Raw genomic sequence first — 20,723 nt, 5'->3', positions numbered from 1 at the left:
AGGGTTTTCACAGAAGGAAGGAATCGATTACCATGAAGTCTTTTCTCATGTGGTGAAACACAAAACTATTCGGGTTCTTTTGGCAATAGTAGGTGCTTTTGATCTGGAGCTGGAGCAGCTAGATGTAAAAACAGCATTCCTTCATGGTAATCTAGAAGAACAGATTTACATGTCTCAACCGAAGGGGTTCTACAGCTCTAAAGGGGACCAGGTATGCTTGTTAAAGAAATCTCTGTATGGCTTGAAGCAGTCTCCGAGGCAATGGTACAAGAGATTTGACTCATTCATGGTGTTTAATGGTTATACTCGTAATCAGTTTGATAACTGTGTTTACTCGAAGAAAGTTTCTACTGATTCCTTTGTGTATCTGCTGTTGTATGTGGATGATATGTTAATTGCAGCTAAGAACATGGCTGTAATTAATGACTTGAAGGCTCTACTAAAGGGTGAGTTTGAGATGAAGGATTTGGGTGCGGCAAAGAAAATACTTGGTATGGAGATCTGGCGTGATAGAGAAGCAAGACGGTTGTGGGTTTCTCAAGAAAAGTATATTGAGAAAGTTTTGCAGGCATTCTCTGTTGATCAGTCCAAACCGGTAAGTACCCCTTTGGCGGCACACTTTAAACTTGATCGAAGCACTATACCGGCTACAGATGAAGAGGTTAATTACATTAAGACGGTTCCATATTCAAGTGCAGTTGGAAGTCTTATGTATGCGATGGTATGTACGAGACCGGATCTCGCTTATGCGATTAGTGTGGTGAGCAGGTTTATGGCTAATCCGGGTAAAGCTCACTGGGGAGCTGTAAAGTGGATCTTGCGATATTTGAAATGAGCGTCTGATATTTGTCTGGTATATGATGATAAAGGCCATGGTGATGGTCTTGTTGGCTATACAGACTCTGATTACGGGGGTGACTTGGTAAAGCGAAGATCACTAACTTGTTTTATCTTCACTCTGTTTAGATGTGCAGTCAGTTGGAAGTCTACTTTACAACCTACGGTTGCATTGTCGACGACTGAGGCGGAATACATGGCAATGACTGAAGGTATTAAGGAGGGTATCTGGTTACATGGTTTGGTGCAGAGTTTGGGCCTGAAGGTGGAGAACCGGTGTTATTCTGTGATAGTCAAAGTGCTTTGAGTTTGGCTAAAAATCCAGTGTATCATGAGAGAACCAAACATATTGATGTAAGGTTGAATTTTATCCGTGATGTTCTGGAGGAAGACAAGTTTTCTATTCAGAAAATAGCTACATAACACAATTCAGCTGATATGTTGACAAAGGCGCTACCGACGGAGAAGTTTGAGCACTGCTTGAACTTGGTGAATATTCGTAAGAGGTAAAGCCTTCTCGAGGCATCTGGTAGGAAGGAGACGACTGAGAGATACTGACGAACCTTTGGCAGTTGGAGAAACTCCAAGTCAAGGTGGAGATTGTTGAAATGTGACTTGGATTTAGCAGTCTACCTGACTCTAAACCAAAGCGAAAGTGCTGTTTCAATTGGCAGGTTCCTTTTGGGCTTATCCTAATTAATAACAACTGGGCTTAGGGTTTAGGGTGTTTTGGGGTGCTTATAAATAGACAACTATGGTTCTTAGTCGGATGACATATTGTAAATCTCTGAATCAGTATAATAAAATCTCTCCGGTTCCTGCCCGTAGACGTAGGTTGACACACCGTCACCGAACCACGTAAAACCTCTGTGTTCTTTATTTGCTTTCTTTCTCGTTTTCTCATAACAATGTGTTTAAATATTTTAACATTATATCTAAATAAAATATAAACAATATAAATATTATTTTGTAGAGAATAAAATTTTATATAATACAAATAAAAAAATATATATTTATTTATTTATAATTACCGTAAATTAATTTTATAAAAATATTGAGAGTTTTAAAAGTAGATAAAAATGCTTTTTAAACAAAGAGAAATAGGTATAAATAAGTATTGAATGAGTCATATGAGTTATAAATTTAATTAAAGTGATTTATATTTATTAATTATGTTTAAAATTGATAAATTTACTAAAAATAAAAATGATCTTCTATGAACAGATAAAGAAAAAAAAGACGTATGGAGTATATGGCTAAAAAAAATAATTCAATTATATTATTAATAGGTATATGAACTCTACTCTAATATGAACTAATAAAAAAATTTTAAAAAAAATTAAAAATAACATTACATAAAGTGAATTATACATCTTTCAAATATATAATACTAGCATATAATTCATATTTAATTTAACTTAAAATAAGTTTTCTTTTATTAATAATATATGATATATGTTTAAATTTAGATATCAAAATATTTAAAATCGATTCATAAAAGAATAAGCTATATGCATAAATTAATATACTAAAAAACTTAACATATAGAAATATACATAATAATATAAATAAATTTTCAAATCAAATTTCATATAATAGTATATATTTTATTTGTCTATAATAACATAAAAGCATAATTATTGTTAGAATTCCATGTATAATTGGTATTTTAATATTTTAATTGATATTTAAAAGTTTTATGATTAAATCTATTACTAATTTTTTTTATTATTTTAATATACTTCAAAAAATACATTAATTTGCATTATTGTAAAATAATTATCAAATTAAAAAATTAAATTACTTTGAACTAATATAAATATAGCTTATTAAATTATATATCAATTAATAGTAATATTAAATTTATATGTAGTATAATTTAACTAAATGCAAACATTTTCTTATAATTTAGATACTTAAAATATATAAAAATAGCTTTCAAATAATAACAAAATATGAAAAAATAAAAAGAATACTATTTAATCATAAAAAATATATAAAACATAAAAAATATAAAAGTAAAGAATGAAATAAAAATAAAAATATATGTCAATTTGATTATAGTCGAACAGTGACATCTTTTTCTATAGGAGTTTGAACAAATAACTTTAAAAAATTAATACATTAACAATGATAAGTAAGAATTAAATTATATATAAATTGGGAACATAAAAAAATATTATAAAATATTGATGATATTATATGAAATTAGTAGATAAAAGAATAATAAATCCAAAAGAAACGATGCTATTTGAAATTTTTTCATATTTTTATTATAAATACATGAATTTTGCATCACTATTGGCTTAAATTAATTGTGTTTTTTTTTTCCCTCATAATGCTTATTGGTATTGGGGGGAAAAATATTTAAAATAAATAGAAGCAATAAACACAATGCTCAATCATTTTCGGGTATATAAAATTTTTTTCTGATAATATTTTATTCTTATTAACATTTAACATAAAATATTATTCTTTTTATATTACTGACAGGATTCTGTATGCCTTACATAAAAAAAACAAAAAAACAAAAAACGAAAAACAAAACAAATATATACACACATCTATATATAAAAATGTCAATAATAAGTAAAATATATTCTACAATAAAAAATAAATTTATAAAATTAAACGTTATTATTGTTATTATAAAATATGTGATGAATATATGAAAAAATGTTCAAATACATTAAAAAAAAAAAAAAAAAAAAAAAAAAAAAAACACTAACTTCTTCAAGCCTCTATGCACTGATTGTCCGTCTTCTACTTTTAACACATTCCTATTTAAAAATATTAGGAAAAAAAAAAAGTTAACTACAATAAATATAAAAAAAATAATAGTAACCAATAAAATAATATTAGCAGAAAGAATGATACAAAATATATTAACATTATTTAAAATATATATATATGAATATCAATTTATTCATACACAATTAAAAATACAAATCTAAAATAAAAATTGCCGTACATAACACAGACCGGACCCAACCTGACCGCTATCTCTAGACCCATTTTTATGTTCCATTTGTAGCCCTCGTACTCACTTTTCTTTCTTCTTCTCTCTCATTTTCTTTTTCTCTAATTTTTTATCTTTCATCTTCAAAACTATATCAAAGTTAAAGAAGAAGTGGAAGAAAAAAACTAAAATGAATTGAAGAAGAACGAAGAACAAAGAAAGAGAGGAAGAAAAACGAGAGAGAAAGAGAGCAATTGGAGGCTGGATTCCGTCGAGACAATCTTCGACAATAGACTGATGTGCAATTCTATATTTTTGTATCATGTGAATTATATATATAATTAAAATTCTTATTGGTATCCAACAAAATGCTTGGTCTTGTATATGTATATGTAAGTGTCTATTATACTTTCTTCATAATATTTTGCAACTAAATCATGTAGGAACTGACAAAAAATTGGATTCATTGCTTTTATCTTTTTGGTTATCTTTCTTATTCATAGTTCTATGCTTTTTTTGTCTTTTAATTCTTCCTTTTTGGATTGTTCCTTGGCTTCAAAATATTGAAATGCCTACAGTGGTTGTGTTCTGTACTTCTCCTATAGTATGAACAATCGATTGATTTGATATCAAATACATTTCAATAAATATAAAATATATATGAAATGTAACTGTTATTTTCATCAATCGGCACTCCTTCATATTTAGACATGTAACTGTGTTGTGAAACAATTCATTGGATATATCTAAGAATGAATTGTAATTCTTTGGCTCAGAAGCTATTAACTTTGCAGAACTCATGAACAAGTGACACAACGATTTGTATCTTCCTGAAAAATCTATTTTTTTCCGACCAGATGTTAAGCTTGTGTGATGCTGCTGTAACATCCTCTTAATATATTTTCTCCATCAATTCAAAATGTATTTACTTGGGATATTTTTTAAATGTGCACAATCTATTGCTACTATTACATACATCGTGCGTATTGAATGAAAACACAACATTCTAACATTTTTCCACATGTTGCACGTACACTCAATTGAAGATTCTTGAATGTTGACGTGAACAAGATGTTGATTGCTTGTCTTCACCATGTTATATACAAGATATGTTGTCTTATCATCTAAGCATTGTGTTATAAATTAAAAGGATCTTTGAACAATATTACTATCTGGCTGTAAGAACCTATTCAACATATTTAATGTCATTTGACAGCATATATAAAAGTTATATTCAGCATATTAGTCGATTCATTTTAGCAGATGAGTCAAATAAAGAAGCATGTTCAATTATATAAAGCATAGGGACTTGTAGATTGTATTTTCAAACCTTTTCAATGAGAAGTTAAGAGATTCACTCAGTTGTGTTGTTCTCATCCCTGCAGTAAAATCTTATCTTGTCCAAGACAAAGACCATTGTTATCTCAATGAATGAATATTTAGTAGCCACTTATGAGCTCTTTGGGGAAGCATGTCTGCAACGTATATTCCCACTGAAGGTTGAATTGGCTTTCATCCTGTACCCCGTAGAGAATATGCTAAAATATTTCAGCAAAGCTGTGTGTACAAAGCAAGTAGAATAGTTGGAATTGGCATATTCGATTCTCAAATTCATCATTTACCTGCGTTATTTCTAACATACCTTGTAGTGTAAAGAGCATCTTCAATTATTTTAAAAATTGATAATTTAATAATATAGAAAAAAAAGAATTTAAAATTTGTGTAAATGAGTTTCTTTGATGTGAGTATAAAATGAGATGAATTTTTACAATGACGTGACAGAAAAAATATAACGTGGAAAAGAAGAAAGAAATAAGAAAAAAACCCATTATAAGTTTCATTAATATGGATGGTCTAAGAACCCCATTGTAAGTACTGTGAGGCTACTGTGCACACTCATGATAGGGTACTTCTTTTCTTGAATACTTATCACTCCAACGCCCAAAAGGATATTAATACTAATAATGAAATGTTATATATATATATATATATATACATGAGTAACTGTGGGATGAGATAAGAAAGAGTTAGAACAAGAATGACACACCGTCGCCTGCAGATGTCTCGCACAAATGGGTTGATGCTTTGATTTTTGTTGTTCTTTAGATAGTTATTTGATTTGATTTTCTTTTTGTTATATTTTGTATTTGGATTTTTTTTTTAAAATTTTAATTCTTGTCAACTCTGTCAGTGGATATAAGAATGTACCTTGAACTACGTTATATCGAGTTTATTTTTTCTTTTGTATTAAATTTGACTTCAAGAATTTCATATTGTGCCCATAAAATTAACAATAAGTTTGTTTACATTGCAAGATATAAATTTAAGATTTCAACTATATATATCTTATTTTTTAATATTTTCGATGTAATTTTATCTTATTTTTTTATGACGGTAGTGTTGATGTTACCAAAAAAACTACTATAAGAAAGATGTTGCATATTGTTGTTCTTCAAATGAACCTTCAATTTATTCAAACTACATGAACAATAAGAAAATATATTAGAAGAAATATTCTATATCAAATTCATTACCTTGACTTCAACCAAGTAGGTAATTATTTTATTTTATTTTTTACTGTTAGATTTAGATGATTTGTAAAATTATTTTTTTTTTTTTACAAAAAAAATATTTTGAATAGAATTAAGATATGCTGCAGTAATAAATATAGATAGGCTTATGATTTGTTGTATTAGGTTAGATTTTAATTATATATATAATTTACATGATACAAAAATATAGAATTCTATAATTTTAAAATTTGGACAATCATCACATTCAATTTTTCTGTCGCCTACGACCTCGCCTTCGCCCTTGCCCTTCCCCTTGCCCACCAGCGTGTTTTCTTGCACCCATCTTAATACGAGGTTTCCTCGGTTGAGCATTGATAGTTAGAAATCGCATGCGTTTTATATTCATATCATATGCGATATTTGGGTGATTTTGATTGGATTCTACCTAATTTATATGCGAATTATTTATTTGCTGTGTGCAGAGGGAAAATATTAACTTTGGCATAATTGGCAGAAAAAGGAAATAAAATTAATTAAGGGCCCAAAAGCCCAACTACAAAATAATTAGGGCAAACATTAAATAAGGAGGGATGACACGTTTCAAAAGGGGAGAACGGCTAGAGCAGATACGCATAGGAGCAGGAGACTGACAGACTCATAGATCGCGCAGAAGCAAATCGACAGAGAAGATTCCCCCCTCCCGCTATGACTTTATCTTTCTCTTTTGTTCTTTGTTATTTGATTATGGAGTAGATACTTTTCTAGTTTGAGGAGTGACAATGTTTTGGTTCTTTTGTTTTGGATATTCTTGATTTTCTTTGTAAAAGTTCTTTTTGATTATCAATATTTGTCTAATTCTGAGAATAGCGTTTGTGATTGTTAGATTGATTGAATATTTTGGTACCGATATTTAAATTAGTCTGATAATTTAAAGTCAATTCAGGTCGGATATCTGTAATTGTATTCGCACTTGAATAGGTGACAACCGGGTTGAATAGTTTCTTCCCGGGGGTTAGACAATCAAATCTAATTTCTCCTCCTAGGTAGTAATTGTTTTGAATTGGGTTTTTCTAAATTACAATGCGGTTAGGCAATATTCTTGTGGGCGCACCTAGGTTTATTTTTCCTTAATTAGGGGTAGTTAACGGTCGTACCTTAATTACCTACACTGTAAGGAAAAATTGGTTGTCAGGGCTTGTTGATAACTATAACCAATTTATTGATACTTTAATAAGAATTAACTTTATTGAATTAATGATAAAACACAAGTGCCATAACTGCATCATCCCTTGAGCCAGACATCCCCTTGACAGTCAGTTCCCCCTTAATTTAATTGCTTTGTTATTTTATTTTCATTAGATAATAAAAGAAAATTCCTTCTTTATTTACTGCATTAGAACACAAAATAGTGAATCACACAATCCCTGTGGAGATGATCCATTCCCCTGTATTACATTAAATTGTGATCACGGAATAGGTGAATTATTTGATTGACCGCGCGACAGGTCAATTGTTGGCGCCGTTGCCGGGGATTTGCGCTTTATCTTACTCTTTTGTGTTATTTTAATTTATCCTCTTGTTTATGCCCCATTCTTCTCGTACAGGTGAACTGATATTTAATCTTGAGATCGAGAAGGTTTAGCGAAAGCTACGAAAGGAAGCCAAGCAACGAAAAGCTGCTCAGGTTGCGAAGCTGGCAGAATCTTTAAACCACCTCAAAATCTCTAGCTCTAGCGACTCTGAAAGTGATTAAGAGACTGTCATGGCTGAGGATACCCGCACTTTAAGGGAGTTGGCTGCTCCCGACTTGGCACAACAACCCTTATGCATTAATTTTCCAACACTCAATAACACTGTTGCTTTTGAACTGAAATCTGGCTTAATTCATTTATTGCCTTCTTTTCATGGACTTGCAGGTGAAGAACCTCACAAACACTTGCAAGAGTTCGACGTGGTGTGCTCCAGCATGAAACCACCAGGTATTACTGATGAACAGATCAAACTCAAAGCCTTCCCATTCTCAATTAAAGATGCTGCAAAGGATTGGCTCTACTATCTGCCACCTGGAAGCATTGACATGTGGAACGACATGAAAAAGAAATTTTTGGAGAAGTACTTTCCAGCTTCCAGAGCTGCGATCCTGAGGAAGGAGATATGTGGCATCAAGAAACAATCAGGTGAAACGCTCCATGAATATTGGGAGCGATTTAATAAGCTTATCATTAAATGTCCACAACATCAAATTCCCCCTCAACTATTGATTCAATATTTTTATGATAGTTTATCATTGATGGACAGGAACATCATCGACGCTGCAAGTGGTGGAGCTCTAGTAGATAAGACACCGGCACAAGCTTGGGATCTTATTGCGAGGATGGCTGAAAACACGCAGCAATTTGGTTCAAGGGATGTTGGACAGATGAGCGGAAACAACAACGACCATGCCATCCAATCGATGCAACAACTTTCTGAGTTGATGAGCTTTGTTCGCAAGATGGTCGTGAAAAAATCCAACCCGAGTGTCCAGGTCAAGGTGTGTGGAATATGCACGAGTGCAGGACACTCTACAGATGCATGTCCGACCTTCCAAGAAGAATGTGCAGTGGATGTGAACACTGCAAACTACGGTTTGAATAGACCTCCAGCGTACAATCCATACTCCAACACCTACAATCCAGGCTGGAGAGATCATCCGAACCTACGTTATGGAAACGCATAGCAGGGTAATGCTCATCAACCATTTGGAGCTATGCAGCAGATGCAACAACCTCGTTTATATGAGAAACAGCCGCCCCAAGCACCCACAAGCAACTCCAGTCCATCTTTGGAAGACTTGGTGAAGTCTATGGCTACCAGTACCCTGCAATTCCAGCAAGAAATGAAGTCAACTGTCGACAAATTACAAGGTTAGATCAATCAAGTGTCAAAGGAGGTGAGACAGCTACGTGAAAGAGGAAAGTGGCCTGCTCAGTCTGAGCCAAATCCAGCAAATGTCAACGCCATCACTATCTGCAGTGATACGATGATTGAATGTTCCTTCCGGCCTAATCCAAAGAATACGAGTGCTATAACCCTTCGTAGCGGAAAGGAATTGGAAGGTCCACCTCTTATCTCAAAGGAACAAAATGAGGATCAGATTGAGATGGATATTGAAAAAGAAGCTGAACTTCACGAAAAGGTACTTCCTAACTCTGTTCCTCCTACCAAAACTAAATTAGTTCATTTTCCTAACAGGTTGAAGAAACCACAAAAGGCAAACAAACGAAAAGAGATGATGGAAATATTCAAGAAGGTGGAACTTAATATCCCGCTCCTGGAAGCTATCAACCAAATCCCCAAGTACGCAAAGTTTTTGAAAGAACTGTGCACCAACAAAAGAAAATTGCGAGGGGACGAGCATATTATAGTGGGTGAGAACGTTTATGTTGTTATCAAAAGAAAGGCACCACCTAAAACAGGTGATCCATGTATGTTTTCTATCCCTTGTAAGATTGGAAAAACTGAGATAACTAAGGCTATGCTAGATCTAGGAGCTGCTATTAATGTCATGCCTCGATCAATATACGACTCTTTAAATCTAGGGCCTCTAAAAGAAACAGGAATTATTATTCAACTTGCTGATCAAACCCATGCTTATCCCGATGGTATGATAGAAGATGTATTAGTTCAAGTGAATTAATTAATTTTTCCTGTTGATTTTTATATTCTTGATATGCACGATGCACATTGTTTTAATCCACCGCCTCTTTTGTTAGGAAGACCTTTTATGTGCACTGCAGGAACAAAGATAGATGTTAAAAATGGCACACTCAGCTTGGAGTTTGATGGAGAAGAATTTCATTTCAATATTTTTAATCCCGTCAAATGTCCTGTTGAATCTAAATTGTTATATTCAATTAATGTTATTAATTCTGTGGTGCAGGAAACTTGTGAAGTTGGTAATGAGAATAAATGAAGAATTGTGTTGACAAAACCGTTAGAGAAAAGACCAACTGGAGAGAGTAAGAAAAGAAAAAAGATTGTCGAAAAGTGGAGATGGATTCCCAAGGGATCACCATTGCTGGCAGCGAAAAAATGTCATAAGGAGAATCAAAATTCTAAGCCGAAGAAAAAGTGTGTGGCCAATAGACATCGCTTCAAATTATACCACGAGGGACCCTCACTTGATCCTATAAAGTCGGCACCGGTTGCCGATTTCGATATTCAGAATTGATGCGAGGCGAAGTCTAGCTCAAAAACTATAAAGAAAAGCACTTTTTGGGAGACAACCCAAACCATTTAATTGCTTTCTTTAATTCTAATTTTTTTTATTATTTAATTGCTAATAATACTTTTGATAATTTTGTTTGGTTTTGTGCAGGTCTTTTGAAAAATAATTACTAGTTGTTGGCGAAGACGCATCAATTTTCTTAAACCCCCAAAAAAAAAAAAAAAAAACCCTTTCTCTCTCTCTTCTCCCCTTCTCGCGCCGTCGCCTTCCTCCGCCATTCTTCTTTTCTTCTTCTTCATCTTCTCCCTTCCCTCCATTCTCCTTCTTCTCCTCTGCCCCGATCCACTGCGCCCTCCTTTCGCCCACAGCCAGCGTCGCCGCTGTTCCGATCCAGCCGAACCAGCCGTGATTCCTGCCTTCCTCCACCAGACGCCCCGCGCCTTCACGCGATCCCTCTCCATCCCTCCACCAGATGAACCACCAGACGCCGCCGAGACCTTCACCGATCGTCCTCTGCAAACGACGATCTCCTACGCGTCGCCGTCGACTTCTTCCTCCCCTATTCAGTCATCGCCGATCACCACATCTGCTCCTCTAAATGGGTAATATCAATTCATCCCTTTGTTCTAATTCTTTCAATTTTTGGAGATGGATTTATTGAGGCTATGCGATTGTTAATTTGGAATTGAGATTGAAATCACTACGATGATCATGGATTATTTGGCTTGAGTTAATAAGGTTGATTGATTGCTTACATTGATGTGTTACTTATTTATATTCTTGAATTGGTATCAAGACTCTGATTTTTGGACAGTTAGGCATTGCTTTGATTATAGCTAACGCGTGGGATATTTTGTTTCAATTTGGTGTGGTTTGGCATCGCTAGTTAGCATGATTGAAAATTAAATACTCGAGTTGAATCTTGGTGCTATATGTGCTCTCTTATTGACTTTATTCTATATTGCTTCTTTTGTGTCTAAATTGAGAAAAGCATTTGACTAGTCCATCACTATCATTCTTTTTCTTTGGATAGTTGCTTCGGATAGTTTGAATTGGCTATGAATTGCCACGCATTTGACTAGTTTAGTTGGATTATGAATCACCCACTTTTTGGAGTAGCGTGCGTTGGTTATTTGTTTTCGCAGGACTCAGGAGAACTTCAAGCCTCCCTAAAAATCACGATCAAATGAAGAGGTGTTAACAAAGCTCCCAACTACTACACCCCCCTACGGACTCCAGGGAAGTTCCTCTATTCTTTTATTGCTTTCTTTACATTGAGGGCAATGCGTACTTTAGGTGTGCGGAGAGTTATGCAAATTTTTTGGGCAAAATTTTTATTTTTGTGCTATTTTTATGCCTGATTTGCTGCCTTTTCGCATGTTTTTTAGATTAGTCTGAAGTGAGTCAAAGGTGATTTGTGTGATAGGTTAGTTTGGCATGACTAATGACATTTGATTGGTGATATGTTGAGTCAAGTCCATGTTTGAACCATGTGAGATTTGAGCCTATATTCCAAAAGTTATATTAGAAAATAAATTGCATATATTCAAGCTTTTGGAAATTTCTTTCATGTGTGATTTGTAATGCTCAATTAGATGACCTAGAACTTGAGTGTTATGCATGTTGAACTTGCAACTATCGAGTCCTGCATGATAAAGTTTGTTAGAATGAATAATATTTCCCTTAGTTACCGATTTGATTTTTACTTAAGCCTTTAGGATAATTTTTTGTTGCACTACCTGAGTGTTGAGCAAATTATACACTTAATTGCTTCAGAGAGCATGTGCGAATACAATTTATCTTGTGAGGTTGACTTGGCTTGATGTGCTAAAATTCGGATTGAATTGGTTGTGTTGGATCCTCTTGTCATATCGAGTTGCCTGCAATTTCTTTGGCTTATTTCTAATTTATGCTTGAGGGCAACCATGATCTAGGTGTGGGGAGAATTGATAGTTAGAAATCGCATGCGTTTTATATTCATATCATATGCGATATTTGGGTGATTTTGATTGGATTCTACCTAATTTATATGCAAATTGTTTATTTGCTGTGTGCAGAGGGCAAATATTAAATTTGACATAATTGGCAGAAAAAGGAAATAAAATTAATTAAGGGCCCAAAAGCCCAACTACAAAATAATTAGGGCAAACATTAAATAAAAGGAGGGATCACACGTTTCAAAAGGGGAGAACGGCTAGAGCAGATACGCACAGGAGCAGGAGACTGACAGACTCATAGATCGCGCAGAAGCAAATCGACAGAGAAGATTCCCCCCTTCCGCTATGACTTTATCTTTCTCTTTTGTTATTTGTTATTTGATTATGAAGTAGATACTTTTCTGGCTTAAGGGGTGATAATATTTTGTAATACCCCGATTTTGGAGTGTATAAAATAATATTATTATAACAAATAAATATTTTTATAATATTTTGGAATTAAGAAATTAATATTTTGAAATAAATTTTATTCCTATTTTATATATTGATTATGATTGAAAAGACTGTTAAACGGATAAATATCAATGAGGATAAATATAAAATATAATATATAATTTAATAATATAATATAATAAATAAATAAAGAAGATAAAGATGTTAATGTTAATAATAATATAATATAATATAATAATAATATAGTATATATGCGTATATATATTATATATATATAAAAACAAACAAACCTTACCTCGAAACGAAGGAACGCAGAAGACGAAACGCGAAGGAGAAGAAAGAAAAAAAAAAGAAAGAAAAAGATTTAGCCGTCGGATTTCGATTCCGACTTCGATATTGTATTATTTGTTATACGTAGAATTTAATTATGGATTTTAATATGAATTTCGATATTGGGAATATTAAATTAAAAATTCTTCAAAAATTTATAACCGGCTATTTGGCTATTTAATCGACGAATTTCTTTAGCTAATAGCCTATTCGTAGTCCTAGTATTATATTCTGAGAATTTTGTATCGATCCGAGCCGAATTGAAAACGACAGTGTATTGCACCTGCATGTTTATTCATATCTTCAAGTATTTTTATTTAATAATCGGGCGATATAAATATTATAAGGTATAAGAGTTTTATAGCTAGAATATCGTAGTCTGCTAAATATAAAAGTTTGAAACCCAACGAGCTAACTATAGAAATTAGCTTTTGAATAAGCAGGTAGCTCCTATGTATAAGTATATAGCTCAGTTGATTTGAGTAAATAATGGGGCGGGTGTACGTTGGAAGAGATTTGGGTGAAATTGCGGGAGCTAGGGAGTGTCGATAAGAGGTAAGCAGTAGGGAATTAAATCTAATTTTAAGAAATTAGGTATGCATGTTGCATGTGATTTTAATTAATATGTTAACGTGATATTATGTGAATCATTTTGTCGCATGTATATATTTATATATATGTGTGCGTATGCATGTGGGAGACTTCACGGTTTATGATATTTGATATACGTATTTGATCGCGTTGGTGAATTTATGAGAAGGAGGATAGGTGAGCTGTCTCACCAGCCCTTTTCGGTAAATTCACTTATTTGGCATGTTGCACACATATTGCACGGTTTATCGGATGTGTTTTATGGATCTATCGTCTAGTCGCTGTGTGCGGTAGTGCTAGGCGAGGGCATCATCTGGGGTTAGGATATTCGACCCCGATGTACCGTAACACTTTGGCGATAGTTGACGATAGTAGTCAGACAACTGGGTGACTTAGTTGCACGGTCATTCAGGGATTAGACCCATTGTAGTTTAGACGTATTTGGTCTAATCATTCGTGTTCGGTGTTGTTCCACTCATTGGACTGATCACTAGTGAGGTCTACCGGTAGTTTAGGATCATATGCCAAACTCCAAACGTGATCCCGTTAGGGCGCGCGAGGAGGAGTAGAGTTTCCGGGTTTCCCTTGGGTGATTCCAGGTTGCACGGATTCTACTACATTACACGGGATAGGTCCTTCCTTGAGCCGAGGATTTTCCGGCTATTTATTGATGATGGTCTAGTGAGCTTGTTATTACGAGGCCAAGGGTATTCCGGCTGCTCACTTAGACAGATGTAGTGAGCCTGTGATTATGGAGCCGAGGTTATTCCGGTTGCTCACTTTGGCGGATATATATATATGTGAGTGTGCATTGTTGTCGAGTTTGATATCTGTATTGCATCATTTCACTATTGGCATGACATGACACTTATTTTATGATTAACGGGAATTAGACTTTATTTTAAAAAGGTGTGAAATGACATATTTCACGTTAGTTCTTAAAATGGATTTAATTCTGGACTGCTTTTAAGAAAATATTTGTTTCAGGTATGCATGGCACATCCGAGACAGGGGACGTCTCGAGACATAGAAAGATGGGCTGAGTGAGTGAACTTACGTATATTGTATTATATGTAAATTTTTAACCGGAAAAACCTCTTGTTAAGGGGTGTGTTTTGTAAATATTTATAAATCAGATTTTGATATATATAATAATGCGCTTTTATGGTTAATTTAGCCTTAACACTGTATTGTGGGGCCCGAAGTAGGAGGTGACGACCTCATGATGCAGTGTGGCGGTCGCATTTCCAATATGAGCCAACTGGGGGTGTTACAAGTTGGTATCAGAGCCTAGGTTTGGTAGATTTTGGCTCTTTGGATTAAAAAGGGTTTTGAAAATAATTATGATATTGAATTGGTTTGGCGAGGTTTGGGTTTTGTGGGTGCATTCATGTTAACATGGTTTATGCTTTAATGTTATATCTGGTTTAGTTGTGTTGCTGAGTTGATATTGAATCAGGGAAGTCGGGGGCTGTATGTCAAATTCTCGAGGTGATGGTTTACGTAGGGCTATTCGAGGCCCAGAGCTAGATCCTTCGTCTAATGAGTCACAATATCCTGTGCCAGAGCATGTACCAATAGAGGCACCTAATCAGGATTTCTTCCGGCAGTTTATGGCTGCGATGATGCCTCAACAGAGGAGTTTTATTGATGCTGTGATGCGGCATAACCCGCTAGCATATTTTGGTTCTGTAGAGCCTGGAGTTCTTGAGTTCTGGGTTGAAAAGATGGAAAAGATATTTCGTGTTGTTCAGGTTCCACCAGATCAACGAGTCAATATCGGGGCTTATTTCTTGGAAGGTCGAGCAAATCGGTGGTGGTTAGGTGAGGAAGCTGCGGGAGTGGATTAAGTGGATATGACTTGGGATGAGTTTAAAGCAAAATTAAAAGCTAGGTTTATACCGTCACATGTTCGAAAAGCAAAGAAGCAAGAGTTGCTGGACTTGAAGCAGGGTTCGATGTCAGTCGAAGACTATTTTGTAAAATTCAATGAGCTGGAGATGTATGTTCCTGACTACTTTTCCTGTGAGCGAGATAGAGTTGATCATTTTGTAGATGGGTTACAGCAGAGGATTCAAGAAGCTTTAGCTGTGTCGGATATCAGTTCGTTGTATGAGGCTTACGAGCGTGCTGCTCGATTCTATCAGAAGCAGGAAGTCAGGCAGAAGAACAGTGAGAAGGAGATGGGGTATCAACATCAGTTTTGAGATAAAGAAAAAGCTAAGGTGGAGGACGAACCAAAGGGTAAAAATAAATGGTGGCAAATATTCAGGTCTGGGCCATCGTATAAAGGGATTTCGATTAAAGAACCGAGTCAAGAGAGGTTTCAACAATCGGGGGTTGTTTTTCGACGTTGTGGAACAAGTCATTCAGGTACCCATTGTGATAAAGTTCCATTAACATGTTTTAAGTGTGGTGGTAGTGGTCATATTGCTAGGCGATGCCCGAGTGTGGTAACTGCAAGGGAGTTTCCAGAACCGAGATTTAGGCCATGGCAGCCGCCATCTTCACAGTCACAGGGGAGATGATTAGGACCATCATGGCGAGGTGGTTGAAGCCAGTCACGTCCATCATCTAGGCAGCTAGGCAGAGGACCTGACCAGCGTGGCAGAATAAATGTGGTTACCCAAACAGAGGCTGATCATTACCCAGGTGAGGTTTTAACGGGTAGATTTCTTGTTTGCGGTTTGTCAGCTCTTGTGTTATTTGATTCGGGCGCAACGTTCTCGTTCATATCTAAACGTTTGGTTAAAAGATTGGGTCTGAATTCATCGGTAGAAGTGGTAGTGGAAGTTTTACTTCCATCAGGAGAAGTACTGGAGTGCCGAGAACTCTATATGCAAATTCCGATTAGTATTGGGAGAGTTGATTTTGCTACTAACTTGTTGAGTATGAAGTTATCCGAGTTCGATGTGATAATGGGGATGGATTGGTTAATGGCATATCAAGCTCAATTTGATTGTCGAAAAAGATCAATTTCATTGGTTGGAGCAACGGGTGAACAAGTGAGCTATGCAGGATCGGCAAGACAACCTTCTATGAAGGTAATTTCATCCCTATCATTTCAAGCACTTATTCGTAAGGGGTATCCGGTGTATCTGTGTGAGGTAAGAGATTTGAAGCAAGGGGAGCAACAATTGCAAAATATTCCTGTGGTTCGAGATTTTCCTGATGTATTTCCTGATGATATTCCTGGTATGCCACCAGCTCGTGAGGTGGATTTTACTATTGATATTGTGTCAGGCGCCGAGCCAGTATCAAGAGCCCCATATCGCATGGCACCGTTAGAACTCGCTGAACTTAAATTACAACTACAGGAATTATTGGATAAAGGTTACATTCGTCCTAGTACGTCGCCTTGGGGTGCTCCAGTTTTATTTGTGAAAAAGAAAGATGGAAGCTTAAGGTTGTGTATTGACTACCGTGGGCTGAATAAAGTAACGGTAAAGAATAAATATCCTCTTCCGAGAATTGATGATTTATTTGATCAACTGAGAGGTGCAAGTGTATTCTCCAAGATTGACTTGAGGTCTGGATATTATCAACTAAGGGTTGCAGAGCATGATATTTCTAAGACAGCCTTTCGCACTAGATACGATCATTATGAATTTACGGTTATGTCTTTTGGGTTGACCAACGCCCCGGCTGCGTTTATGGAATTAATGAATCGAATTTTTCAACCATACCTCGATCAGTTTGTGCTGATATTTATCGATGATATCTTGGTATATTCTCCAGATAAAAAGAAACATGCAAAACATTTGCGTGTGACACTAAATGTGAGTTTTGGTTGAAAAAGGTTGCTTTCTTGGGGCATGTAGTGTCTGGTAAGGGTATCTCAGTAGATCCTTCTAAAGTTGCGGCAATCTCGGATTGGCCAAGACCTACCAATCAATCAGAAGTAAGAAGCTTTTTGGGTTTGGCAGGGTATTACCGAAGATCCGTTCTTGATTTTTCAAGGGTTGTGAAGCCATTAACTAATTTGCTGAAGAAGGACACAATGATTAATTGGGATCGTGAATGTGAGTCTTTTTTCTTAGAATTGAAACATCGATTAACTTCAGCACCAATCTTGGCTTTACCAGTAGAGGGTGAGGATTTTGAAGTTTATAGTGATGCTTCGAAAAGGGGATTGGGATGCGTCTTAATGCAGAATCAAAGAGTTATTGCTTATGCGTCACGACAACTAAAACCTCACGAAGAAAAATATCCTACACATGACCTGGAGATGGCAGCAGTTGTATTTGCTTTGAAGATTTGGAGGCATTATCTTTATGGTGCCCATTGTAGAATGTTTACTGACCATCAGAGTCTGAAATATATCTTCACCCAAAGGGAATTAAATTTAAGACAAAGAAGATGGTTAGAATTGGTGAAAGATTATGATCTCGAAATTGTATATCATGAAGGTAAAGCAAATGTTGTAGCTGATGCCTTGAGTCGAAAACCAAGGCATAAGTTGGGTTATATGTCAGTTGCTGATGAACTGTGTCAAGATCTAGCACGGATGGAAATTGAAGTACTTGGACGGGGCATGACGCGGGGATATTTGCAAATGATGCAAGTTGAGCCTGAAATTTATAATCATATTAGAGCGGCTCAAATGGAAGATGATAAGATGGTCGAGCTGGCTATAAAAGTTCAGGGCGGTCAGACTCAAAACTTTAATATTGCTTCGGATGGGAGTCTTCGATTCCATAGGAGGTGGTGTATCCCAAAGGACCGAAATGATTTGAAAGAGAAAATTATGAGTGAGGCTCATAATACACCACATTCAGTGCATCCAGGGGGGATTAAAATGTATCAAGACTTACGTCAACATTTTTGGTGGAAGGGCATGAAGAAGGATGTAGCCAAATTTGCACAATGTTTAAACTGCCAAAAGGTAAAAGCAGAACATCAGAGACCGATGGGGTTGCTACAGCCTTTAGAAGTTCCGCTCTGGAAATGGGATTCTATTGCAATGGATTTTGTGACAGGACTTCGAAGGGCAAAGTCGGGAAAAGATGCAATTTGGGTGATTATAGATAGATTGACTAAGTCAGCAGTGTTCATCCCAGTACGTATGACTTGGAGCATGCAGAAGTTGACCCAATTATATGTTCATCATGTGGTTAAACGACACGGTATTCCTGAGGTAATCATATCGGATCGTGATCCACGTTTTCAATCTCGATTTTGGCAAAAATTGCAAGAAGCCTTTGGTACTCAGTTGCATATGAGTACTGCATTTCATCCAATGACTGATGGTCAATCAGAACGAACTATCTGTATTCTGGAAGATATGCTAAGAGCTTGTGCAATAGAATTTCAAGGAAGTTGGGAGGACCACTTGGATTTAGTGGAATTCTCATATAATAATAGTTATCAAACAAGTATTGGAATGGCTCCTTTTGAAGCTCTTTATGGACGAAGATGCAGAACTCCTTTAAGTTGGGATGACATGAGTGATCGACTGATATTAGGTCCAGAAATGATCGAAGAATCAAAAAAATAAGATTCGAGTTATAAGGGAGAAGATGAAGATAGCTCAAGATCGCCAAAAAAGTTATGCCGATAAAGCCCGGCGTGAAGGCCAATTTCAAAGTGGAGATTTCGTCCTGATAAAAGTATCTCCAATGAAAGGTATTAGAAGGTTTGGAATTAAAGGAAAATTGAGTCCGCGTTATGTTGGATCCTATGAAATCCTCGATCGAGTTGGGGATTGGGCTTATCGGTTAGCACTTCCTAATTCCATGGAACGAATTCATAATGTGTTTCATGTATCGCAGCTTCGTAGGTATGTCGCAGATCCTTCTCATATTTTATCTCCATATGAGTTAGAGCTAAATGAGGATCTTTCATATGAGGAAATGCCTCTTTGGATCATGGACACAAAGGTTTGAACTACGAGGAACCGAGATATTCGTATGGTGAAGGTAATGTGGTCCCGGCATGGAGCAGAAGAGGCTACGTGGGAAGTAGAACAAGAGATGTTCAAAGCATACCCACATTTGTTTAATTAAGTAGTGTTGTTATGCTTTTGAGTTTAGATTTCGGGGACGAAATCTTTTAAGGGGGAGTGAATTGTAATACCCCGATTTTGGAGTGTATAAAATAATATTATTATAGCAAATAAATATTTTTATAATATTTTGGAATTAAGAAATTAATATTCTGGAATAAATTTTATTCCTATTTTATATATTAATTATGAATGAAAAGACTGTTAAACGGATAAATATCAATGAGGATAAATAAAAAATATAATATAATATAATCAATAAATAAAGAAGATAAAAATGTTAATGTTAATAATAATATAATATAATATAATATAATAATAATAATATAATATATATGTGTATATATATTATACATATATATATATATAAAAACAAACAAACCTTACCTCGAAACGAAGGAACGAGAAGACGAAACGCGAACGAGAAGAAAGAAAAACAAAAAAAGAAAGAAAAAGATTTAGCCGTCCGATTTTGATTTCGACTTCGGTATTGTATTATTTGTTATACGTAGAATTTAATTATGGATTTTAATATGAATTTCGATATTGGGAATATTAAATTAGAAATTCTTCAAAAATTTATAACCGGCTATTTGGCTATTTAATCGACGAATTTCTTTAGCTAATAGCCTATTCGTAGTCCTAGTATTATATTCTGAGAATTTCGTATCGATCCGAGCCGAATTGAAAACGGCAGTGTATTGCACCTGCCTGTTTATTCATATCTTTAAGTATTTTTATTTAATAATCGGGCGATATAAATATTATGAGGTATAAGAGTTTTATAGCTAGAATATCGTAGTCTGCTAAATATAAAAGTTTGAAACCCAACGAGCTAACTATAGAAATTAGCTTTTGAATAAGCAGGTAGCTCCTATGTATAAGTATA

General features: G+C 35.1%; 2 protein-coding genes and 1 non-coding gene across 3 annotated transcripts; 2 read left to right on the top strand and 1 right to left on the bottom strand.

The window, feature by feature from the left end:
* The first annotated feature begins 8,071 nt into the window (after nucleotides 1-8,071).
* On the top strand, nucleotides 8,072-9,028 carry LOC127258371 (uncharacterized). Its single transcript, XM_051285189.1, has one exon. It carries the CDS (start codon nucleotides 8,072-8,074, stop codon nucleotides 9,026-9,028), a length of 957 nt encoding a protein of 318 aa, XP_051141146.1.
* Nucleotides 8,447-8,553, bottom strand: LOC127259856 (small nucleolar RNA R71). The gene has a single exon (XR_007840588.1). It is a non-coding gene; the product is annotated as a small nucleolar RNA R71 (small nucleolar RNA).
* Nucleotides 9,029-19,349: 10,321 nt separating the features above from the next.
* Nucleotides 19,350-19,715, top strand: LOC127258355 (uncharacterized). Its single transcript, XM_051285165.1, has one exon. The coding sequence runs from the start codon at nucleotides 19,350-19,352 to the stop codon at nucleotides 19,713-19,715; it is 366 nt and encodes a 121-aa protein (XP_051141122.1).
* The last annotated feature ends 1,008 nt before the right edge of the window (nucleotides 19,716-20,723 follow it).

The sequence above is a fragment of the Andrographis paniculata genome, unplaced genomic scaffold (assembly GCF_009805555.1).
Source record: "Andrographis paniculata isolate CXL003 unplaced genomic scaffold, ASM980555v1 Contig14END, whole genome shotgun sequence".
Lineage (NCBI taxonomy): Eukaryota > Viridiplantae > Streptophyta > Magnoliopsida > Lamiales > Acanthaceae > Andrographis > Andrographis paniculata.
The sequence above is the reverse complement of the archived record's forward strand: the minus strand, read 5'-3'. Positions and strand labels throughout refer to the sequence as shown.

Bases quoted from the DNA above. Each gene is read 5' to 3' on its own strand.
- LOC127258371 (XM_051285189.1), top strand. From the start codon at position 8,072: ATGGCTGAGGATACCCGCACTTTAAGGGAGTTGGCTGCTCCCGACTTG.
- LOC127258355 (XM_051285165.1), top strand. From the start codon at position 19,350: ATGAAGATAGCTCAAGATCGCCAAAAAAGTTATGCCGATAAAGCCCGG.